Source organism: Gymnodraco acuticeps, unplaced genomic scaffold (assembly GCF_902827175.1).
Source record: "Gymnodraco acuticeps unplaced genomic scaffold, fGymAcu1.1, whole genome shotgun sequence".
Lineage (NCBI taxonomy): Eukaryota > Metazoa > Chordata > Actinopteri > Perciformes > Bathydraconidae > Gymnodraco > Gymnodraco acuticeps.
The window spans coordinates 6,377,151-6,397,067 of NW_022990238.1; the positions used below are offsets into that span (position 1 = coordinate 6,377,151).

Genomic DNA, 19,917 nt, shown 5'->3' on the forward strand with positions numbered 1-19,917 from the left:
ATTTTGACTTTCATCCTCCCTTCCTCTCTTACTTTCTTCGTAACTCCTCGCCTCATGTGTATAAGGATAAGGGAAACCAAATACTGACAATAATCATTGTTCAATAAAAGAAGATGAGATTTCCTCCATCTGGGAGAAAGTAAACTTGTGTGCCAGTTCTCCTTTCAGTTACTGAAAGGAAAACCATTGATAGTACTGGTAAATAGAAAAGTGTCAATCATAATGAAGGAAACCGCATAAATACATCAGAACTGAGTTTAAGTAAAGCTTTGTTTTTTCTTTAACTTATCTGTGTTTGTCTTATTTGTGTAAAGCTTTGGTGCAATTTCCTATCATTTGTACTATAAATATAAATGTAAAAAATCTGTGTAAAGTCAGAATAATCTCTGTATTTGCAAAACTCATTAAGTGACTGCCTGTCAAGCTTTCCAATCCAGCAGTGCTGGAAAGTAAAGTAAACTAGCAACTATATTGATAATGGTTAAACTCAACATATCATTTTCCAGTATTACAAAGGTCAAGATTAACCCTAAATTCAAACTCCAGGAAGATCAAGATTTAAAACCAGCTCGAGAGCAAAGTCAAGCGGCAACTAAGTAACTTTGACAATCTGGCAAGTAAGTGGACTTGAGCTGATGAGGAAAGTGGGAACAGGTGAGCTGGTGGGCTGTGAAGGTCAAGGGGAAGAAGTGGTTATATCTCTCACAGGCTCCGCCCTCTACTGGACTCTATGGGTACTACCTTACCCTGCGAGCATTCTCCCACTGAGACTTCTATAGACGTAGCCGGCCTTGGGCGGGCCTACCTGAATGCGCGCGCATCACACCGTATAAAAGGAGGCCTCACCTCCTGACTATCATCCTTTTCTCTTCAGCGGCGGAAGTGTTTTCACGGAGTTCAGTCTATCCAGGCAGCTAGAGCTGGATCCACCACAGCCTGTTACAGGCCAAAGTGGCTAGGATTCCAGCGATGGTGTGAGGAACGGAGAATAGAGCCCCTATCTTGTGAGTTAGGCTCTATTTTATCCTTCTTACAGTTACTGGTGGACAGAGGGCTTGCGCATTCAACAGTGAAAGTGTATGCAGCAGCCATCTCGTCCTGCCATGAGGGATTTGGCGGCAGGTCAGCCTTTAGTCAACCACTGGTGTTGCGGTTTTTACAGGGGGTCAGGAGGCTGCGCCCAGTAGTGCACACCTCCACCCCACAGTGGGACCTGCCCCTAGTGCTCGAGGCTCTGGCCTCGGGGCCGTTTGAGCCTCTGGAGCTCTCCTCTCTGAAAGCATTGTCGTGGAAAACAGCTTTGCTTCTTGCCTTAACGTCAGCCAAAAGAGTGTCCGAGTTAACTGCTCTGTCGGTGCACCCGAGCTGTTTACAGATTCGGGGTGACCAGAGCGGCGCGACACTCAGACCGAACCCCTCCTTTGTGCCCAAGAGCCTAACCCCCTGATCCCACTGGAAGCGTCTGCGCTGCGGCTGCGCCGCGCTGCGACCTCCTCCTGCGTCCTAACCCACCAGGCGCGCTTCAAAACGTTGCGGAAGCGGAGCGTCGTGTGTGCAGCCTCGCAGTTGTTGGATGAACATTCCACTTCCTGCCTGCGCCGCGCTGCGCCGCGTCAAAAATAGGATTCATCCTATATTTTAGCGGCGAGGAGCTTCTGGGACGCTTCGAGCCGCGGCGCAGCGCGGCGCAGCGTGTCTGGTGGAATAGCACCCATTGACTAGAGTGGTCGCGATCGCTAAAAACGCCGCAGCCGCAGCGCAACGCAGCGCAGACGCTCCTGGTGGGATTAGGGGGTAAGGAGTGTGTTCAGGTCAAGGGCTATTCAGTTAGGGGGTTTTAGTCTTCCCCCCCATGGTGGGACCAGGGAGGCTAAACTGCACCTCCTCTGCCCGGTGCGTGCGCTAGCATGTTATGTGGAGTGCACGGCTGCCCTTAGACGCACCGAACAGCTATTCGTGTGCTTCGGGGGCGGGGTGATCGGGAAAGCTCTGTCCAAGAAACGCCTGGCAGGCTGGCTCTGCGAGTGCATTGCACATGCCTACGGACAGGCAGGGAGAGCCTGCCCCACGGGGGTTCGTGCACACTCCACACGGGCTGTGGCTGCGTCAACAGCCTTATTCAACGGTGTGAGTGTGGAGGATATATGCACAGCGGCGTCTTGGTCGACACCAGGCCCCTTCATAAGGTTTTATCTCTTGGACATGTCGGGCTCTTTCTCCTCGTCTGTGCTTGCGGGGGCAACACAGGACTGGTAGGGGGGAGGGGGGTTGTGGGTCAGTTGGCATCTGACCCCCTCCCCGGACGTAATGCGCCTTAGCTGTTCTCGGGCCTTCTGAGGGTCCCGGGAGGGGCGGGGGGGGGCGCACCGGGCCCTTACAGGGCTGGAGGACTACTCTCCTCCTGTCGAGAGGCAGGAGGGGGGTAGCCCTCCACACTTTAGTCCACACACTCTGCGCGGGGTCAGTGTTTGAGTGTGGGACGTGGGCTCTGACGCTCTCCCTGTTATCCTTAGGGATTCAGGGAGGCAGGCGTGTAGTAAGCCCATTCGGGGCCGAGGGGGCTCTCCCCATCCGTCTATGGGCGGGGGGGGGGGTCCCCCGGCACTGTTTTTTGAGCACACTTTCTGCGAGGTAAGCGCAGCAGGGTGTGCTCTGTCAGCCACAGCCCAGATTTCTCCTCGATTACAACCGGGTTAAAGGAGAATGTGGGGCAGCAGCTGCTGACCATAAAAGCCGGTCAGGGGCAGTAGGGTGGAATATTGTTGTTGGACGACAGTGCGCGTATACATTGCGGCTCCACCCACTGTACCCATAGAGTCCAGTAGAGGGCGGAGCCTGTGAGAGATATAACGTTGGGTTACGTATGGTAACCCTTGTTATATTAGCACAGGCGGAGCCCTCTACCCAGGGCACTGTCTGTCCTATTCCGCTCGCTGAAGAGAGGTGTAGGATGATAGTCAGGAGGTGAGGCCTCCTTTTATACGGTGTGATGCGCGCGCATTCAGGTAGGCCCGTCCAAGGCCGGCTACGTCTATAGAAGTCTCAGTGGGAGAATGCTCGCAGGGTAAGGTAGTACCCATAGAGTCCAGTAGAGGGCTCCGCCTGTGCTAATATAACAAGGGTTACCATACGTAACCCGACGTTACTGCCATGGATACATAAAAAGGAACTGGAAACAAGGGAAGCTGAGTTGTCATAATGGCCAAATAATTACCAGAAAACACGATAAAATTGAGAGTTTAAGTAACCGTCAGAGTGTAGACCTGGTGTTCAGCCAAAGTGGGTGTCACATGAATGTGGGTGTCATGGGGGGGGAGAAACAGAAGATGCGCCACTCTGTTATTGTGACCTCGGCCCAAATCAAAACGGTGACCTCGCAGCTAATCACAGAGCTCCCTCGAGCATCCTTTCATGTGGGCCGAGGCGAGGGCTTGAGAAACACAAGACGCTACGGAGGTCGCTGCTGTCATTAGCTATTAGCACCGAGGTCAAAGCTTTCATTTGGATGGGTTCGTTGTTTTCCAGCAGCTGGAGATTGACAGCTTTTTACCACACAGGAGCATCACCACTGCTCTTTCCCAGAACAAAAGCCCTCCCTGCAGCCCTAACGTACTTTATAATGTCACCCTGACTGACATCATCGCCACTCAGCAGCCCTCCTGTAGGATATATCCACTGTCAATGTGTAACAAATATCACTAAAGTTGCCCCTTCAATATATCGCGAATGGCTATCTTTGCACAATAAGTCGGTAAAGTCGTACTTTTTTGGTAAAGAGTACTTGTTTACTGCTGAATAAAAGCCATTGTCTGACAAAGAAATGTGGTCCAGATATGACCTTTTTATCACAGTTGATGTTATTCAGTTTTAGAACATAATAAAAGGCACACACCAGCTTGATATATCAACATTGTGCATGTGACGTAATGGACTTGTTCCTGCACTCACCTGTCCAGAGACACGTCCCTGTCTATCTGTCAGACCGTCAGTCTCTCTGCCTGCCTCCCTCCGGGCTCCTGCTGTGCCTAAATATCCCTCCAGGCAGGATCCAAATCTCTGACAGGGGCTCAGTAAAGATGTGAAACATCCTGAATGTGTTGATTTGAAATAGGTGGCCTCTTGGATAGAAGCAGCCTCACTGCCTCGGGGCATAGTTATTGTCCCGTCTTCCTCCAACAATTCCCGGCAGCCCAGCAACAAGCTGCTTGGACACACGGCTGCCCGATCCAGGGCATAGGCGCAGTGAATGTTCAGAGGTCACGGTGAAGGTCACTGCACTTTTTCAATGTTCTGCTAAAACATGAATGTTCATACGAAAAATGTATAGTACCAGAGAAGTGGGAATTAAAACAGACAGCTTTGAATACAACATTGAATATAATAATTGACTGTCCGCTGCTTTGTCAAAATAAAAAAGGAAAACTGACCTCACTGTAATCCGGTCTAAATAGAGGTGAAATGATACAGGATGTAGATGATGCGCTTAAGTTATAAAGTTAACAGTTTTAACCATTTTCTCTCTAAATTTGCCCACAACGGAGCCTCTGGGGTTTCTTAAACTTTAGTGTCACCTTGAGATCTGGCACTGTTTAACACCCCCTCTGTCAACAATCGATACATTTGGTCTGGCCCTCCATCCCTCTTTTGTCTTTGTCTCTACAAATGAAGCTGATGGATGAAAAAAGAGCGCCGGTGCCCTCTCCGCAGGTAATGGGCTGGGAACGGCCGTGTCAATATCTTCAGGGTTACCAGGATGGAGGGGGAATTTAGGAAGAGTGATGCATTAAGAGCGGGACACAGGAGCAGGGTCAACTCTCAGGACAACTTAATATTTAATCATCTCACCTCACCGGGAACCCTAAACCCCACAATCCCCTCTGGTCGCAAGAGGGAGGGTGTAGGGAGAAACAAACGGTGGGAGGGCAAGACGACACTTTCTCTTTAAATCATCTTGTGCTTTTAATGAGTGCGAATTAAGTGAGAGATTAAAAGTAAGAGAAAAATAATAACTGAGACATGCTCAGTGACAAAACACGGCAAGATAGATGTTAGAAATATGAAGGATGGTAAGTAACCGCATTAAAAAGTATTCTTCATCACAAAGATATGAGCTCAGATGAGGGGCTGTTTCAATTAAGGTTGAAGATAGCGATAAGCACATCATGATGTTGAATGATGACATGATAAACGAAGGTGTGACAGGCAGCAGAGGCATTAAGGTGTAAGGTCAAAAACGCTGCTCTTATGAGTCAAGTTTAAAGGTTTCATACATAAAAACACACATATATGAAGATAGAACAGGTTGTTTGTATATTAATTACTACAATATTTCTTGAGTTTTTCCTTTAGCCATATTACATGTCATTTTAATTGTATTACTCAAATAAATCACACAAGTATGGAGAACCATTAGTTCCTCAACCACAAGTGTACACTAAATGTTATCCCATGCTGCATGTTGAATTAAATATTCTGTATCTAAGGTTTTAGGAATTACAAATGGGCCTGCTGGAATTGAAACCAATGTCCCCACGAGATATAGATTTTTGTGTACACAAGTGAAAGGTTTTGCCCTGGTGATGTTACAAGCAGAAAGGTCACAGGGTCACTATAATCATTAGTATTCTGCCTTGGGGGAAACACAAGTAACCGTATGAAATTACATGGCAGTCTGGTCAGTACTTGTTGAATTATCTACTCCAGACAAACAGATGATGTCAGCGTACTTAAAGCTCACCTATTATGCTATATTTGAACAATATATTATAGGGCCATATCTATACAAAACATGTCTCTGAAGTGTTTTGCTCAAAATATTAAACAGATCACCCATTGTAGCCATGCCTCATAGCCATGTTACTAAAGGGCTGATTCGTTTTTAGAGATGTGGGTAAGGAGGAACAGAGAGAGGGTTATATTTTCAGACACTTTGTGATTCTCTTGACACACCGGGGTGATATATTTATCTATAAAAGACATCAAAAAGTGCATTTTGCATAATAGGGGACCTTTAAGACCATTTAGCAACATGCACAAAAAACCTGTTTATAGTATGCACTTGGAATGGGTGCAATATTCATACATGCACCTGAATATACAGTTCACAAAGCATACTATGCAACTTCCAAGCTAAATGTATCCCATAGATTCCTCTGAAACCGTTTTTAGTTTCATGTAAGAAGCCAAGAATGTACTTCACACTCAAGCAGGAGAGTTTTATATTATGCCAATCAGTGCAGTGGTTCAGTTATCCTATTGTTTCATTAGTGAACCTTACAAAAGCTGTTACTGTTGGTTGTTGGTGACTGTTGAGAGCCCAATGGAGGGTGAGCGGTGATTGATCTGTTGATCGCCCACCTGTAGGATAAGGGTGGATATCATTCTGAGTCGGGCCGAGGAACAAAGCCTTGGGGTGTTGGGTGGGGGTAGAGGATAAGTGGATCTCTGTTAGAAATAAGGGTGGGGGGGGGGATTGAGTGGCAGCAGGTACAGGCGGGCAGATGGGCCGCCAGGAGAGCCGGCGGGTCCCTGTGGAGATGCAGGCGGCCGAGTTCAGTGCAGAGCCACCCAGCCCGGAGTCAGCACTTTGGGAAGAAGCTATAGTGCTGAGGCGGCATTCATGTGGGGAGATGAGGTGAAGTGGTGAAAATTTAACCAGCCTGATGAAAGTTTAAATGTGCATTTTAAACAGGCAAGGGGGAGGAGGGGGGTGGAGTATGAAAGGCTTCCTCATTTTTCCCCCCAACAACCGGCTGCTTTCTCAAACTCCACTATGACTCTCATTGTACCTGACACATGAGGGCACAGCTCATTTTCGACCCTGGTTTGACCTCGAAAAGCAACATCATATCCCTAGAAGTATTTGCTTCTTGATAATTAGCTGCAAGGACGCTGTTTAACTTCAAGGACGCAGGCTTTATCCCTCTGCACTGCGGCCTGGCTCATATACATGCCAGAGCCCCAGAGCACTTTTGTTGCCATTCACATGATGCTACATAAAGCAGCCAGTTAGCTCTGTGGGCTGCGGACAAGTGTGCAGAGACAGAGAGAGAGAGGGAGAGGGAAGCGGTGTTATTACATAAGGTTGGGTAACAGGCTCACTGTGGGGATACACATTCACTAGACAGTGTTGATGGAGTCTTTCACAGGCCTGATGGGGTGTTGATTAGGATGTGCTCACACATGAGGAGCAGATGCTGAAATGGGTTCTAATGTGCTTTTCCTCTCTTGGTTTCTTTTCACTCATCTTCTCTTTTATCCCTGCACCCTCCGCTGCCATTTTCCCCTCTTCCTTTGTTCTACCCTTGGCTGTTCTCCTCAACACCAAAATCACATCCCATTCTCCCTTCTCGCTCTCCTTCCCCCCTTTTTATTTTACCATCCTCCGCTGATTTATACAGGTGCGGTGCGAGCCTCCAGCATCTTCCCCATCCTCAGTGTCATCCTGCTCTTCATGGGAGGCCTGTGTATAGCTGCCAGTGAGTTCTACAAGGCGCGCCATAACATCATCCTGAGCGCAGGAATCTTCTTTGTGTCTGCAGGTGAGTGAAGTGCACACAAGTGAAAACAGAAGAGAATCATTTGGTCTGCAAGCAAATTGTGTCTTTTAATACGACCTGGTGATAGATACAATATTTAAGAGTTACTTTACATCATGGTTGGCATTTTATGCTACTTTATATATTCTAATCCACTACAATTCAGAGAGAAATAATGTGTTTTACGGTATTTTCATCTGACAGCTAACAGAGAATTTCTACACTGTTATATTTCTACTTTTACTTACCTTTATCTGCAGCGGCTTCACAATAACATACTTTCATTATTCAACGAAAAGCAGCTTTCAAAATCAACACAAAATATCTAAAACAGTCTTTTTATTAAAAAAATGGTAGCCTAATTTTACAGCCAGCTATCGTTTAACTTAGCTAAGACCGCAGACTGGAAACAGGGGGAAAAGCAAGCACTGTCCAAAGGTAACAAAATCTGCCGAACACCTCCTAAGCACACAACACATTATACATTCTTTGTTAAACACAAACACGTTTTGAGGTGTTGTTAGGGAGTTTTTGTTACCTTAAGAGCCAGGTGAGCTGTTCACAGACTTTGTGCAAAACCTAAGCAATGAGAAGGTGTCGTTACTTACTTCTCCAGAAACAACAATATACCATCACATCAATCCAAAAGGCCACGTTCGTTGCCTCTTGAAATGCAGCTACAAGTAACTTCTTCTATTCTTCCTTCTCTTGTCCTCCTTTCTTTTCTCTTGATCCTGTTGCTGGGCTAAAAGCCATCCATTGGGACTCATTTCTAAAAATATTGTGTCCCTGACACACTTTCCCTACATTTCATCCCCCCAGAATTACCATGTCATACATTTCTCCATGTGTGACTTAACTAACAAGTCAGAGTAAATATATATGTGGATGCATGATGTGGTGGATTATGTCTGTCTCCAATGGTCTGCATCAAAAATTGAAGTCGCCTTGTTTCTCGCTGTAAGGGCAAAGATTAGGAGACTCAGATCTGTCATGTTGGATGGGGAGTTGGACAGGATTAGTACACTGTGTACAGTGCATGAATCAGAACATATTTGGTATGATACTGCGTAATAAGTTAAGCATGCACTAATAATAACTATGAGCTCATTCTGACTGATACTTTGTGTCATGTTTTCATTGTGTTTTCTCCTTATTTCTTCTTCTACCTCCCAACCCTACAGGCCTGAGCAACATCATCGGGATCATTGTGTACATATCAGCCAACGCGGGGGACCCTTCAAAAAGCGACTCGAAGAAGAACAGCTACTCTTACGGCTGGTCCTTCTACTTCGGTGCCCTCTCCTTCATCATGGCTGAGATGGTGGGCGTTTTGGCCGTGCACATGTTCATCGACCGGCATCGACAGCTCCGAATAGGGGCGCGTGCAGCCGACTACCTCCAAGGCTCGGCCATAACGCGAATCCCAAGCTACCGCTACCGCTACAGGCGTCGCTCGCGCTCCTCCTCCCGCTCCACAGACCCCTCACACTCCCGTGACACCTCGCCTGTGGGCCTCAAGGGCTTCAGCGCGCTGCCATCCACAGAGATCTCCATGTACACGCTTCCCCGGGACACCCTCAAGTCCTCCGGCACGCCCACCGCCACCTACAACTCTGAGAGGGACCACACCTTCCTGCAAGTCCACAACTCCATCCAGAAGGACCTGAAAGACTCGAGCCAGACCAACACAGCGAACCGCCGCACCACACCGGTATGAGGGAGTCGACACAGGCCAGCGGAGAGCGGGAGACACGGGAACCCCTGTGGGTGCAGTCCGCCCCAGGAGAAGATGGATTTCCATGTTTATAGACATTTGTTCTTTTTGTTCAGCTGCATGACTTTTCCATTACCATTGTTGAGAGAGCTTCAACAATCTGCTGTGTCCCTGGATTGAATGGCAGAACAGTGAGAATGGGTCAGAGTGTGAGATCTGTCATTTTTTGCACAGGGTTTGTTTATGAGGTTTTTGGGCACTGAAAGGGAGGGCGGGAGGGCATTTATGAGATAAAGATTTCATGATTTCATTGCCGTTTGGTTTGACACTTTTGCCCCACATGTTGTCAACATGTCAAGCTCCCCCTCAGCAAGCCAACCGCTCAGATATACACCTCCTTTATTTATTGACTCATTTGTTCATTTTTTGCATTAAAACTGTGAATTGTTACAGTTTGGGATTCAGTAAGAATTAGCCCAATCTGTAATCTCTAACAAAGGTACTATATATATATGTATTACTTTTATAAATAAATTATTACGTTAATAATCAAGAGTTCTTCAAGAGTTCTGCTTCTTTACAGAAGCAAAAAACAAAAAAAAAACAAGTTAACTTAACCAAGTGCTGTTGGTAAGATGAGAAATGACTCTTTTAGTATCTGTTCATTTGAAGGTTGAGAACAAGAGGAGGGGCTTCAGGTAGCAGCAGTACACGGCGACTGATGCCACCAGAGGCAGGTACAGACAGTCAACAGTAGAATAATATCTATTCTTTTAATAGAACCTTCTCGTCTTTTTCTCAGTCCCTGTTCACTTTCTTTTTTTGGGGGGTCGTAATGGGAGACTTGAACCCCTTAACAGAAAGAGCCAACCAAAGGGGTCAAAGTTCACAAAGACTCCAAACACGACTTCAACAAAAAAAAGGAAGGAGCAGAGGGAAGGAAAAGAAGAGGACGCCAAACACAAAAATAAAAACAAGTTAAATATAAAATAGTACAAGAAAAGCTAAGTGACAATTTTCAGAAATTAAATGCATGCTATAAAATTACAGCAAATCTGCTCTTGAGAAACTTAAGTTTTAAAAGTGAATTATTATAAGGGGAAAAAAAGCAAAGACGCTAAAATTTAAAGTATTAATGTTTTCATGTGTGTTTTTCTTATTTTTTATTCATTTAGTTCATTTTATCTTATTGCTTTTGTGAGACAAAACAAACAATCTACATTGAACAAAACTGCTTTTTTAAATGGTTTGGTTGATTGATTTATAAATATATAAATATATGTATGTATGTATTTTATTTTTAAAACTCACACAGCCTTAGTCATTTCTTTGTTTATTTTGATTTTTAATGTGTTGTTCAATTTAAAATGATTCTTTAAAGGTGCCAAAACCGAATGATCCTATACTTGGATGCATCAAGTTCTGATGAATAAAATACGAACCCTAGGGGGAACAAATCACCATGTTTCACTGCGTGTCTCTAACCCACTTTAACATATATTACGTTCTTGTTTTTAAGTACTAACATTTATGTCTGTCCCATCATCAGATCTACAATTTTGTTTCCTTTTTACAGAACGGCAGTATGAGTAAACCAGTAGTCCTCAAAATGAGCCCCTTCAAATGAATTATGCTTGTGACTTACATCATAAGTTGTGACCTCAGTGTGGATGTGATTGACAAACACTTTTCAGTTCCAGATTGTTTGATTTCAAGGATTTTTAGAGTCCATTAAAAAAAATGAGCAAACCCAGTGTCTTACATGAAACAAGCAAATCCTAGAGTCTTAAAAAAAAAGATTGTTGCATACTTTGCATATAGGACTGTTAAAAGTTAAAAGTTTGGTGATAATGAGGATAAGGTGCTATTCATTTACTTTCCCATTATATGCCTATTGTCAATTGGAGTGCATCCATTTTTTTATGTATTAGTCAACCAAACAAATCTTTTTAGAAAGAATGCTTCATACATAGCAACAATGTCAACCCCAGTAAGGTAAAAATGTATGCCCCCTCTTAGAATATCACAATATGACTGTATAATTAATGATGCACTGATGTGTTTATCACTTTAGTTAGAATTGTAATACACATAGTACCTAGAAACTAAAGTTATCAAGTAAATGTTGAGCAAAAATTACAGTATTTGCTTACAAAATGTTATGGAGTAGCAGAAATAGAAATACTCAACTAAGTACCTCGAAATAGTACAGTACTTGAGTAAATGTACTTGGTGACTTCCCTCCATGGGTAAGCATCATATGAGTAGAGTCCTCACAGCCATCTTGTGTGTCTGTGTGTGTGCTCTTGTGCTTCTATTTGATAACCAATCCTAAAAAGACAGAAACGAAGAAACGCGTAAAGAAACAGTTTTGGGCTCGAAAATGGCCAATATTTCCACACACTGAATATCGACACATAATATTGGCACTTGACAACTTCTTTCTAAAATATATTGGCATCAGCCTTTATACAGCCATACAAATAAAAGCTGAGCTGTCAGACATAAAACCACAGCCTCTGCCTGTTGTTGTAAAATGGTGATAACACGCTGTAATCGACCACTGGGGGTCACACACCGAAAATATCACTACTTACCCGATGAAACTCCTAAAGTGGAGATGAGTTTGTGCCTGCAAGTGGGATAATAGAGTCAGAAAACATTTTAACCTCAACTTCCTGCCAGTTATACGGCTGAGTTTAATATATTCTGCCATTTTTCAAAAAGTTCTTTCCTTGGAGGCTAGAAATACCCCAAAAAAGAATTATGCCTACAACATTGCCTTTAAGTATGTTTAATAAGACATGTACCTTTTCCATGTAATGCTAATACATAAGTCGTATGTAAAGGCTCAAATTGAATATAATGTTCTAGTGGAGTCTTACTTGATGCTGGCTGCAAAGCTCTTGTAAACACCAGTGAGCTTGTTTGTGTTCTCTCTTCGTGGTAAGAAGCCTCGGAGAAGACATTGTGTAAAACACAGACAGTCGTGAAGTCTTTCTAGGACAATCGTGAGAAAGAAACACAGGTTTGCAATAACAACACCAGGTTTATTCTACCGGCAATTTCCCTGTAGAGAGAACATCCAACACCTTTCCACACTGTTGCCCTAAAAGCCAGGCTTTCAGGGTAACATACTGCGCTGAGTGTGTGATGTGTGACACAGTGCTCACATATGCAGATATACAAAGCCAATGTATTAGTGCGACAAAAGGGGTTTCTTCTCTACTTGAGGACTGTGGTGTGTTTTATAAATGTGTTGAGTGCAAAAAGAGGTCCTTCTTAGCAAAATAAAGGGATTCAAAGCATGTATACAGATCTGTTTGATAATATATATATGATGTTCCATGTTAGGCCAGCAGATTTGTCAAATAAGAAAAAGTTTCTAGAAAAAGTGCTGAGATCCTGATTTGCCATTATCTGAGTTCACTGACACAAGCCGCTCTCCATACATTTGAGAGGGAAAATATGTCAACGAAGCAGTTTAAATGAATAGGGCTTTTTTATGTATAGTCATTTTTATTCAGAATTCATAAGCAGAAGTCATTCTACAAGCCCGGATTACACTAAAGAGAAAGTGTGTGTGTGTCGGGGAGGAGGCTTAGAGATACTGGCTTTCTCATAAAGAAGCACCTGCCTCTGTGCAGGTGTCTGAATCTCATTTTTAATATGTTTCAGCAATGAATAATTCATGGCTTTTTCTACCTTGCCTCGCCTCCTCTTAGGCATATCCTCCCCACTTGTCTCTCTGTCTTCTCTCTTGTAATGTTTTGCACATATTTAGCTGTAGGTTGGATCTGCGAAACAGCAGGTAAACGGCTGTGTAAAAAAACATAAATTCTCCCACAGATTGGGAGACAAGTTCTGCCCTCGTTCCATATTCAAGATTCAAGTGGTCTCGGGCATTGGTTCGTGTAAAACAAAAAAAATTCTGGGATACAGTTGTAAACCCACAGGCCTGGTATCACCAAACAGCATATAACATCTACATTTCTAAACTTACCAAACCTAACTGAGTAGTTTATTGTTCACCATGTGTAAGTGGTGCTTCAGTTTGTGAATGCTGCGAAAGACAATGGCCAGATCAATGACACACACACACACAAAAGTTTAAAATGCATAAACATGATGCGTCATGAAGTTGGAGTGCTAATTTTCCTAATTTCAATAAGATGTAGTTTCAGCTGGTGAAATGGTTAAAAGCAAAACTAACAACACAATATATCTTAAAATATGAAACAACACTGGACTGAAAGGTGCAAGTGTCATTAATGTGGTTTATGGTCTATCCAGCAGCACCTGACTGGTTGATTCACTGTGCAGGTGTGGGATGAAGAAACTATCCCTCCTCCTCCTCCTCCTCCTCCTCCTCCTCCTCCTCCTCCTCCTCTTCTTCCTCTGGCCCATCACAGAGGGGAGCTAGAGTCCAGAGGAAGTGAGACATGCCCTTGAAGAGTCAAAGCCGTTTTATATATTTATTTCTTGGCAGTCTGACAGAGTTGGACACTGTAGTGATGTCAGAGAGGGTCAGGCGGCACTCCAGCGCTAATACTAATGATATTCTCGGAACTAATGACAGCTTCCCCCCCCCCAGTCGGGGAGGGGCCCGTAATGCCAGATACCCATGCCCTTTTTGCTCAAGGGCACACAGTGACATGTATTGAATATAGGACGAGAGGAAAGAGAGAGGATAGCGGAAAACCTCTCATATGGCATTATATTGTGTGTTTTTGTTGACATGTTAGTGTCCTTCCTAAGCTACTGGGCCATGATAACCCTTAGCATTTGAAGTGTTTTGAAAAAAAGTTGAACGGCCACTTTTTGGCAAGCATCATTAACTTTTATTAACACCTCAGTGGGTGAGTATATGTATACTTGACTTGAATCACTGTAAATGTAGTGCCTAATAAGCGTCCTTGAATCTCTTCAAACTTTAACTTTGTCAATAGGATTAACAATGTCAGTAATTCAGAAGAAACTAACTTTCAGCCCCAGGACCGCCTGTTCTCCTGCTTACCTTAACTCACTCCTCTGAGCCCAGCGGTAGATGTTGGGGTGGGGTCACTCCAGGGAAGGTATCTGAGGGAGAAGTCGAGGCATGAGGAACACCCTGTCTCCTCTTTTGGCTGTGAACTTTGTTCCTGTGCTTGGCTTTACGTTTCTGTCAGGCTGCAAGTTTAAATAACCTCATATCGAATCAGCAAATTACCTCTCTCTGGACAACGTTCTGCGACAGAGTCAGAGTGTGGGCCCTCCGAAAGCTACAGCAAACTTTAAGTTAACTGAGAAGAAGGCTGAAGAGATGCACTGTCAAAGCTGAAATGGAAACAAAATGCAACCTGAAATATGTGTTTGTGTGTGTGGATCTTTGGTCAGAGGAATGTTTATCTTTTTTCTGTGCGTGCAAACACTGAATCTGGAATGTATAAGAGTGTGTGTGTGTTTGTGTCTGTGTGTGTTTGTCTGTTGTTTGTGCTGACCAGAGAACAGTTGCTGACTGCGCTAACCCCGGGTTATTTTTGGGTCATGCAGAGTTGAATGGCAACAGAGAGCTATAAGCACGGTCAACCAACTGAAAAAGAAAAAATCATTGGAGCAAACATAGTCTGACATGACACATTCACATCACCCCCCTCTGCTGATACAAGCAGTACGAAGCTTAACCATTTCCTGAATAAAAAATATATGGACCAAAGAGTCTGAGCTATGTCACTGCTATTTTACAAATCATCTGAAGCTTTTAAATCCAGCTCTGAATAGAGGGCATTTCAACAAAAAAGAGAGAAGGGAAGATAAAGAGGAGGAACCGAAGTAGGCTACAGCACACAAAGTGCTCTGGGATGCGTGAAGCAAATGGAGCGTCGTGCTCTGCCCTCTGGTGGAGTGATGGAAGACAGAGTGCAGGGCGGCCTCCGTCAGCTCAGGGAACGCTGTGTCCACGGACGGGCCTGGAATACTGATGCCACAGTGCAGGGGTGCAGGAGCTGCAGTCTGCCAGGCCCAGAGGAACGCTCCGATCCTCTGTCCTTTACGCAGGCACAGAGGACTACTGCATAAAGCATGATCCTATGTTACATTCTTAATGGATGGAATTATTTGATTCAGAAATAGTTTAAATGATGCTTGGCAGGAGAACAAATGTAAGTGATTGACTTTGTTTTGGGATTTTACATGTTTAAATCATGACTTGTGACTAGACTCCTTCTCAGTGCTAGTGTACAAAGCAGGGAATGTCGAATATGCTTTTGAACGTCTACTTGGGTAGTTATGTTAAAGCCATTTATCCACGTAACATAAATATATTTATTTTTGGAGCATCTCCAGCTCCTCCACCTGCAGCAGCGTGTGGTGCATTTGATTTCACCTAAAATAGTGTTTTATTTTATGAATGTCTGTTCATTTGATATGCGGTGATATGTATATGAAATGATGCAGTGCTATATTACTTATCTACCCAGTAGTAAAGAACATCTCAAATTGGCTCCATATTGAAGAACTACATTAAAATGCTCTTACATGTGTCTGTGTGTGCTAAAATGATAGCATATTAAATATGTTGTATTCCATAATCCACCACTACAGCTGTATTCCACTTAGTCCAGGCAGAATAGCTGATCCTAACAGTACACCAGCAGTGAGATATTCACCCATTAGACCAGCAGTAGCGAAGGCTGTGGCCTCCATCGTGTGTAATAATGACGCTGTGTGTGTGGTCGTCCCCTCCGACAGTCTGTCCTCCTGTCAGACGCCACGCTGCAGCACCACCCAGCCCATTCCCTCACTCTGCAGGACGGCCCACCGCTGACTCTGTGCCAGCCGGCTGACAACCATGCCAGGACACACACTAACACACACACCTATTTACACGTACAAGCAACTGCACATGCTCTCACACACTCACATAAATCAAGTGCTTGGCCCTCCTCTGCTGTCCCAGCATGCACCCTGGTTTCCTGGCTGCTGTCCCACTAGCAACAGCTGCTACCCCAGGACTGGACCTCAGGTTCCACTGCATATTCACACACACACACACACACACACACACACACACTCACACACACACACACACACACACACAAATAAATAAAATAAAGAGACATAATATACTGGCTTCAATGGTCCCTGGTGATAGTTGGCTTTGTAGTCTCATGAATGAATTACTGAATGTCCTACTTGAACCAAACCTCTATAGGAAGTGACTAACCATTTCATGTTGAAAAGTCAAAAGAGACACAAAACTAGCACAAAATGCTGCAAGTTAACTACAAAATGTAGCAAAACAAAAAGAAGATGCAAAATGACAACAAAGTGAAGCGCAATGACCACAAATGGTGCAATATGACCCCAAAGACTTCAAATTTACAGAAAATGAAGACGAAGAGATACAATTCTACCACGGTAAGATTACATTACATTGCATTTAGCTGACGCTTTTATCCAAAGCGACTTACAATAAGTGCGTTCGACCAACAAAATACAAACTTGAAGAAAACAGAATCATATAAGTACATCAGGTTTCATAGAGCTAAAACATTTCAAGTGCTTTAGGTAAGCCAGTCCTTTATTAGTATATAAGTGCTTTGTTAATAGTTCTATCGCTCGAAGTGGAGTCGAAAGAGATGAGTTTTCAGTCTGCGCCGGAAGGTGTGTAAGCGTTCTGCTGTCCTGATTTCAATGGGGAGCTCATTCCACCATTTTGGAGCCAGGACAGCAAACCCACGTGTTTTTGCTGATGGGAACTTGGGTCCCCTTCGCAGCGAGGGTGCAGCGAGCCGTTTGGTTGATGCAGAGCGGAGTGCACGTGCTGGGGTGTACGGTTTAACCATGTCCTGGATGTAGGAAGGGCCAGATCCATTCGCAGCATGGTACGCAAGTACCATTGTCTTGAAGTGGATTCTAGCAGTTACCGGAAGCCAGTGGAGGGAGCGGAGGATCGGCGTGGTGTGGGAGAATTTAGGAAGGTTGAAGACCAGACGAGCCGCTGCATTCTGGATGAGCTGCAGAGGTCGGATGGCACATGCAGGTAGACCAGCCAGGAGGGAGTTGCAGTAGTCTAGGCGTGAGATGACGAGAGCCTGGACCAGAACCTGCGTCGCTTTCTGGGTCAGCTGGGGACGTATCTTCCTGATGTTGTAAAGCGTGTATCTGTAGCAGCGGGTTGTAGCAGCAATGTTTGCAGTAAAGGACAGGTTCTTATCTAGGATCACACCCAGATTCCTTGCAGTCTGAGTCGGGGAAACAATAGAGGTATGAAAAACCATGCGGGTTAATGACTGATCCGAGCGAGTTTGTGTACATGGAGAAGAGGAGGGGACCAAGAACAGAGCCCTGAGGGACCCCTGTAGTTAATTGACAAGGGTTGGACTCCGACCCTCTCCAAGCAACCCTGTAGGTGCGGTCTTTGAGGTATGAGGTGATGAGGGAAAGTGCAGAGCCTGAAACTCCAAGTTCTTGGAGAGTGCGAAGGAGGATCTGATGATTTACCGTTTTGAATGCAGCAGACAGGTCCAAAAGGATGATGACAGAGGAGAGGGAGGCTGCTTTAGCAGTGTGCAGTTCCTCAGTGACAGCAAGGAGGGCAGTTTCTGTGGAGTGACCTGCCTTGAAACCAGACTGGTGCGGATCCAGAAGGTTGTTCTGATGGAGATAACAGGAGAGTTGTTTAAAGACAGCGCGTTCAAGTGTTTTAGACAGGAACGGGAGGAGAGAGACAGGCCTGTAGTTTATAACATCAGACAGGTTGAGAGTGGGTTTCTTTAGGAGAGGGTTTACTCTTGCCTCCTTGAGACTGTTTGGAAAGTGACCAGAATTTAGAGAAGTGTTGATGAAATGGGAGAGAAACGGTAGAATATCAGGAGCGATAGTCTGAAGGAGGTTTGAAGGGATAGGGTCCAGAGGACAGGTGGTAGGGCGGGCAGAGGTAATGAGGGTAAGAACCTCACTTGGAGAGAGAGGGGAAAAGGAGGTCAGTGTGTGGGTGAAAGGAGGGTCTGGTGACCCAGTGGTGAGTAAAGGTGAGTCAGAAAAAGAAGAGCGAATATCATCAACCTTTTTTTCAAAGTGGTTAACAAAGTCGCTTGACAGAAGGGAGGAGGGGGAAGGGGCTTTGGGGGGGGGGTCCAGGAGGGAGGAGAAGATGGAAAATAGTTTTTTGGGATTGGAATAGGAAGATTGGATCTTATCTTGAAAGAAAGTGCTTTTTGCCTGAGAGATCGAAGCAGAGAAAGAGGAGAGGAGAGCCTGATAGGTTAGGAGGTCGTCTTGGTGTTTGGATTTCCACCGTTTCCGCTCTGCTGCCCGAAGGACGGTTCTATTAGCACGCAGTGCGTCATTTAGCCAGGGAGCAGGAGGGGACTGACGAGCCTGCCGAGATGTGAGAGGACAGAGAGAGTCCAGAGAGGATGAGAGAGTAGAGAGGAGAGTTTCTGCAGCAGAGTTTGGAGGTAGGAGTTGGAACGAGTCACAGGAAGGGAGGGCTGAGAGCACCGATGAGGCAAAGGTAGAGGGGGAGAGGGAACAAAGGTTACGGCGGACAGGTGCAGGATGAGAAGAGATTAGTTCGTTATGTTTGGAAAGGGGTAGAAAGAATGAAATGAAGAAGTGATCGGATGTGTGGAGTGGGTTTACAGAGAGGTTAGAAGTAGTGCAGTTCCTTGAGAATATGAGATGAAGGACATTGCCAGCTTTATGAGTTGGTGGGGATGGAGACAGTGAGAAAGCAAAGGCGGTTAACAGAGATGTTAGTTTGTCTATCTTCCCTGTCTGGAGGTTGAAGTCTCAGAGAAGTACAGCGGGAGGGCCAGTTTCAGGGATGTGTGAGAGGAGATTATCTAATTCCTCTAAGAAGTCCCCCAAGGCGCCTGGTGGACGGTAGAGAACAACAATGGTTAATTGTATAGGATGGGTTACTGTGACGGCATGGAATTCAAAGGTGGAAGGAGTGAAGTTAGGTAGCTTGAAGAGGGAAAAGCTCCATTTGGGAGAGAGCAGGAGACCAGTGCCACCTCCTCTGCCTGTGGGTCTGGGTGTATGGGAGAAGGAATATGCTGTGGAGAGAGCTGCTGGGGTGGATGTGTTGGATGGAGTAATCCACGTCTCAGTGAGAGCAAGGAAATCCAGAGACTGCAGGGAAGCGTAGACAGAAATGAAGTCAGCCTTAGGAACAGCTGACTGGCAGTTCCACAGGCCGCCTGAAACTAGATGTTGGATGTCAGTGGAGCATGTGGGATAGACGAGAGCAGGCCGGTTATATCGATTACGAGATACACGGGGCCAGTGATAATTGCGAGAAGACACATGAACAGGAATGGAGAAAATACACATGATTATAGCATGAGGGGCTAAACAACCAAATATTATAAAACACCAGCGATACTTAGTTCAATCAAAGTAGGATTTGCCTCCTCTTTGCCACCCTCGTGACTCCAGCAGGACTCTATTGTCTTTGTCAGTCTTTGACTCCAGCAGGACTCAATTGTCTTTGTCAGTCTTCGTCTGTCTGACGCTCCAGGAAAAGTGCTACCTAAAAATGGACACCTGATTGCTGAGTTCTCACAGCTGTGGGGCCACGCCTATGGAGTCAGATTTGGGTCAATATTCTAGCGCGTAAAACAAGCTACTCACGAGCGGGAAATGTGCTTTTACACGCGCATAAAATGACCC

General features: G+C 45.0%; 1 protein-coding gene across 2 annotated transcripts in view; it reads left to right on the forward strand.

Moving 5' to 3' along the window:
• Positions 1-10,715, forward strand: part of cacng2a (calcium channel, voltage-dependent, gamma subunit 2a) — a 58,422-nt gene extending 47,707 nt beyond the window's left edge. For both annotated transcript variants that reach the window (XM_034220251.1, XM_034220252.1), the window contains 2 exons: positions 7,401-7,541; positions 8,723-10,715. In XM_034220251.1, the coding sequence (XP_034076142.1) occupies positions 7,401-7,541; positions 8,723-9,258 (677 nt within the window). In that variant the 3' untranslated portion in view covers positions 9,259-10,715. The remainder of the gene's footprint in view (positions 1-7,400; positions 7,542-8,722) is intronic.
• The last annotated feature ends 9,202 nt before the right edge of the window (positions 10,716-19,917 follow it).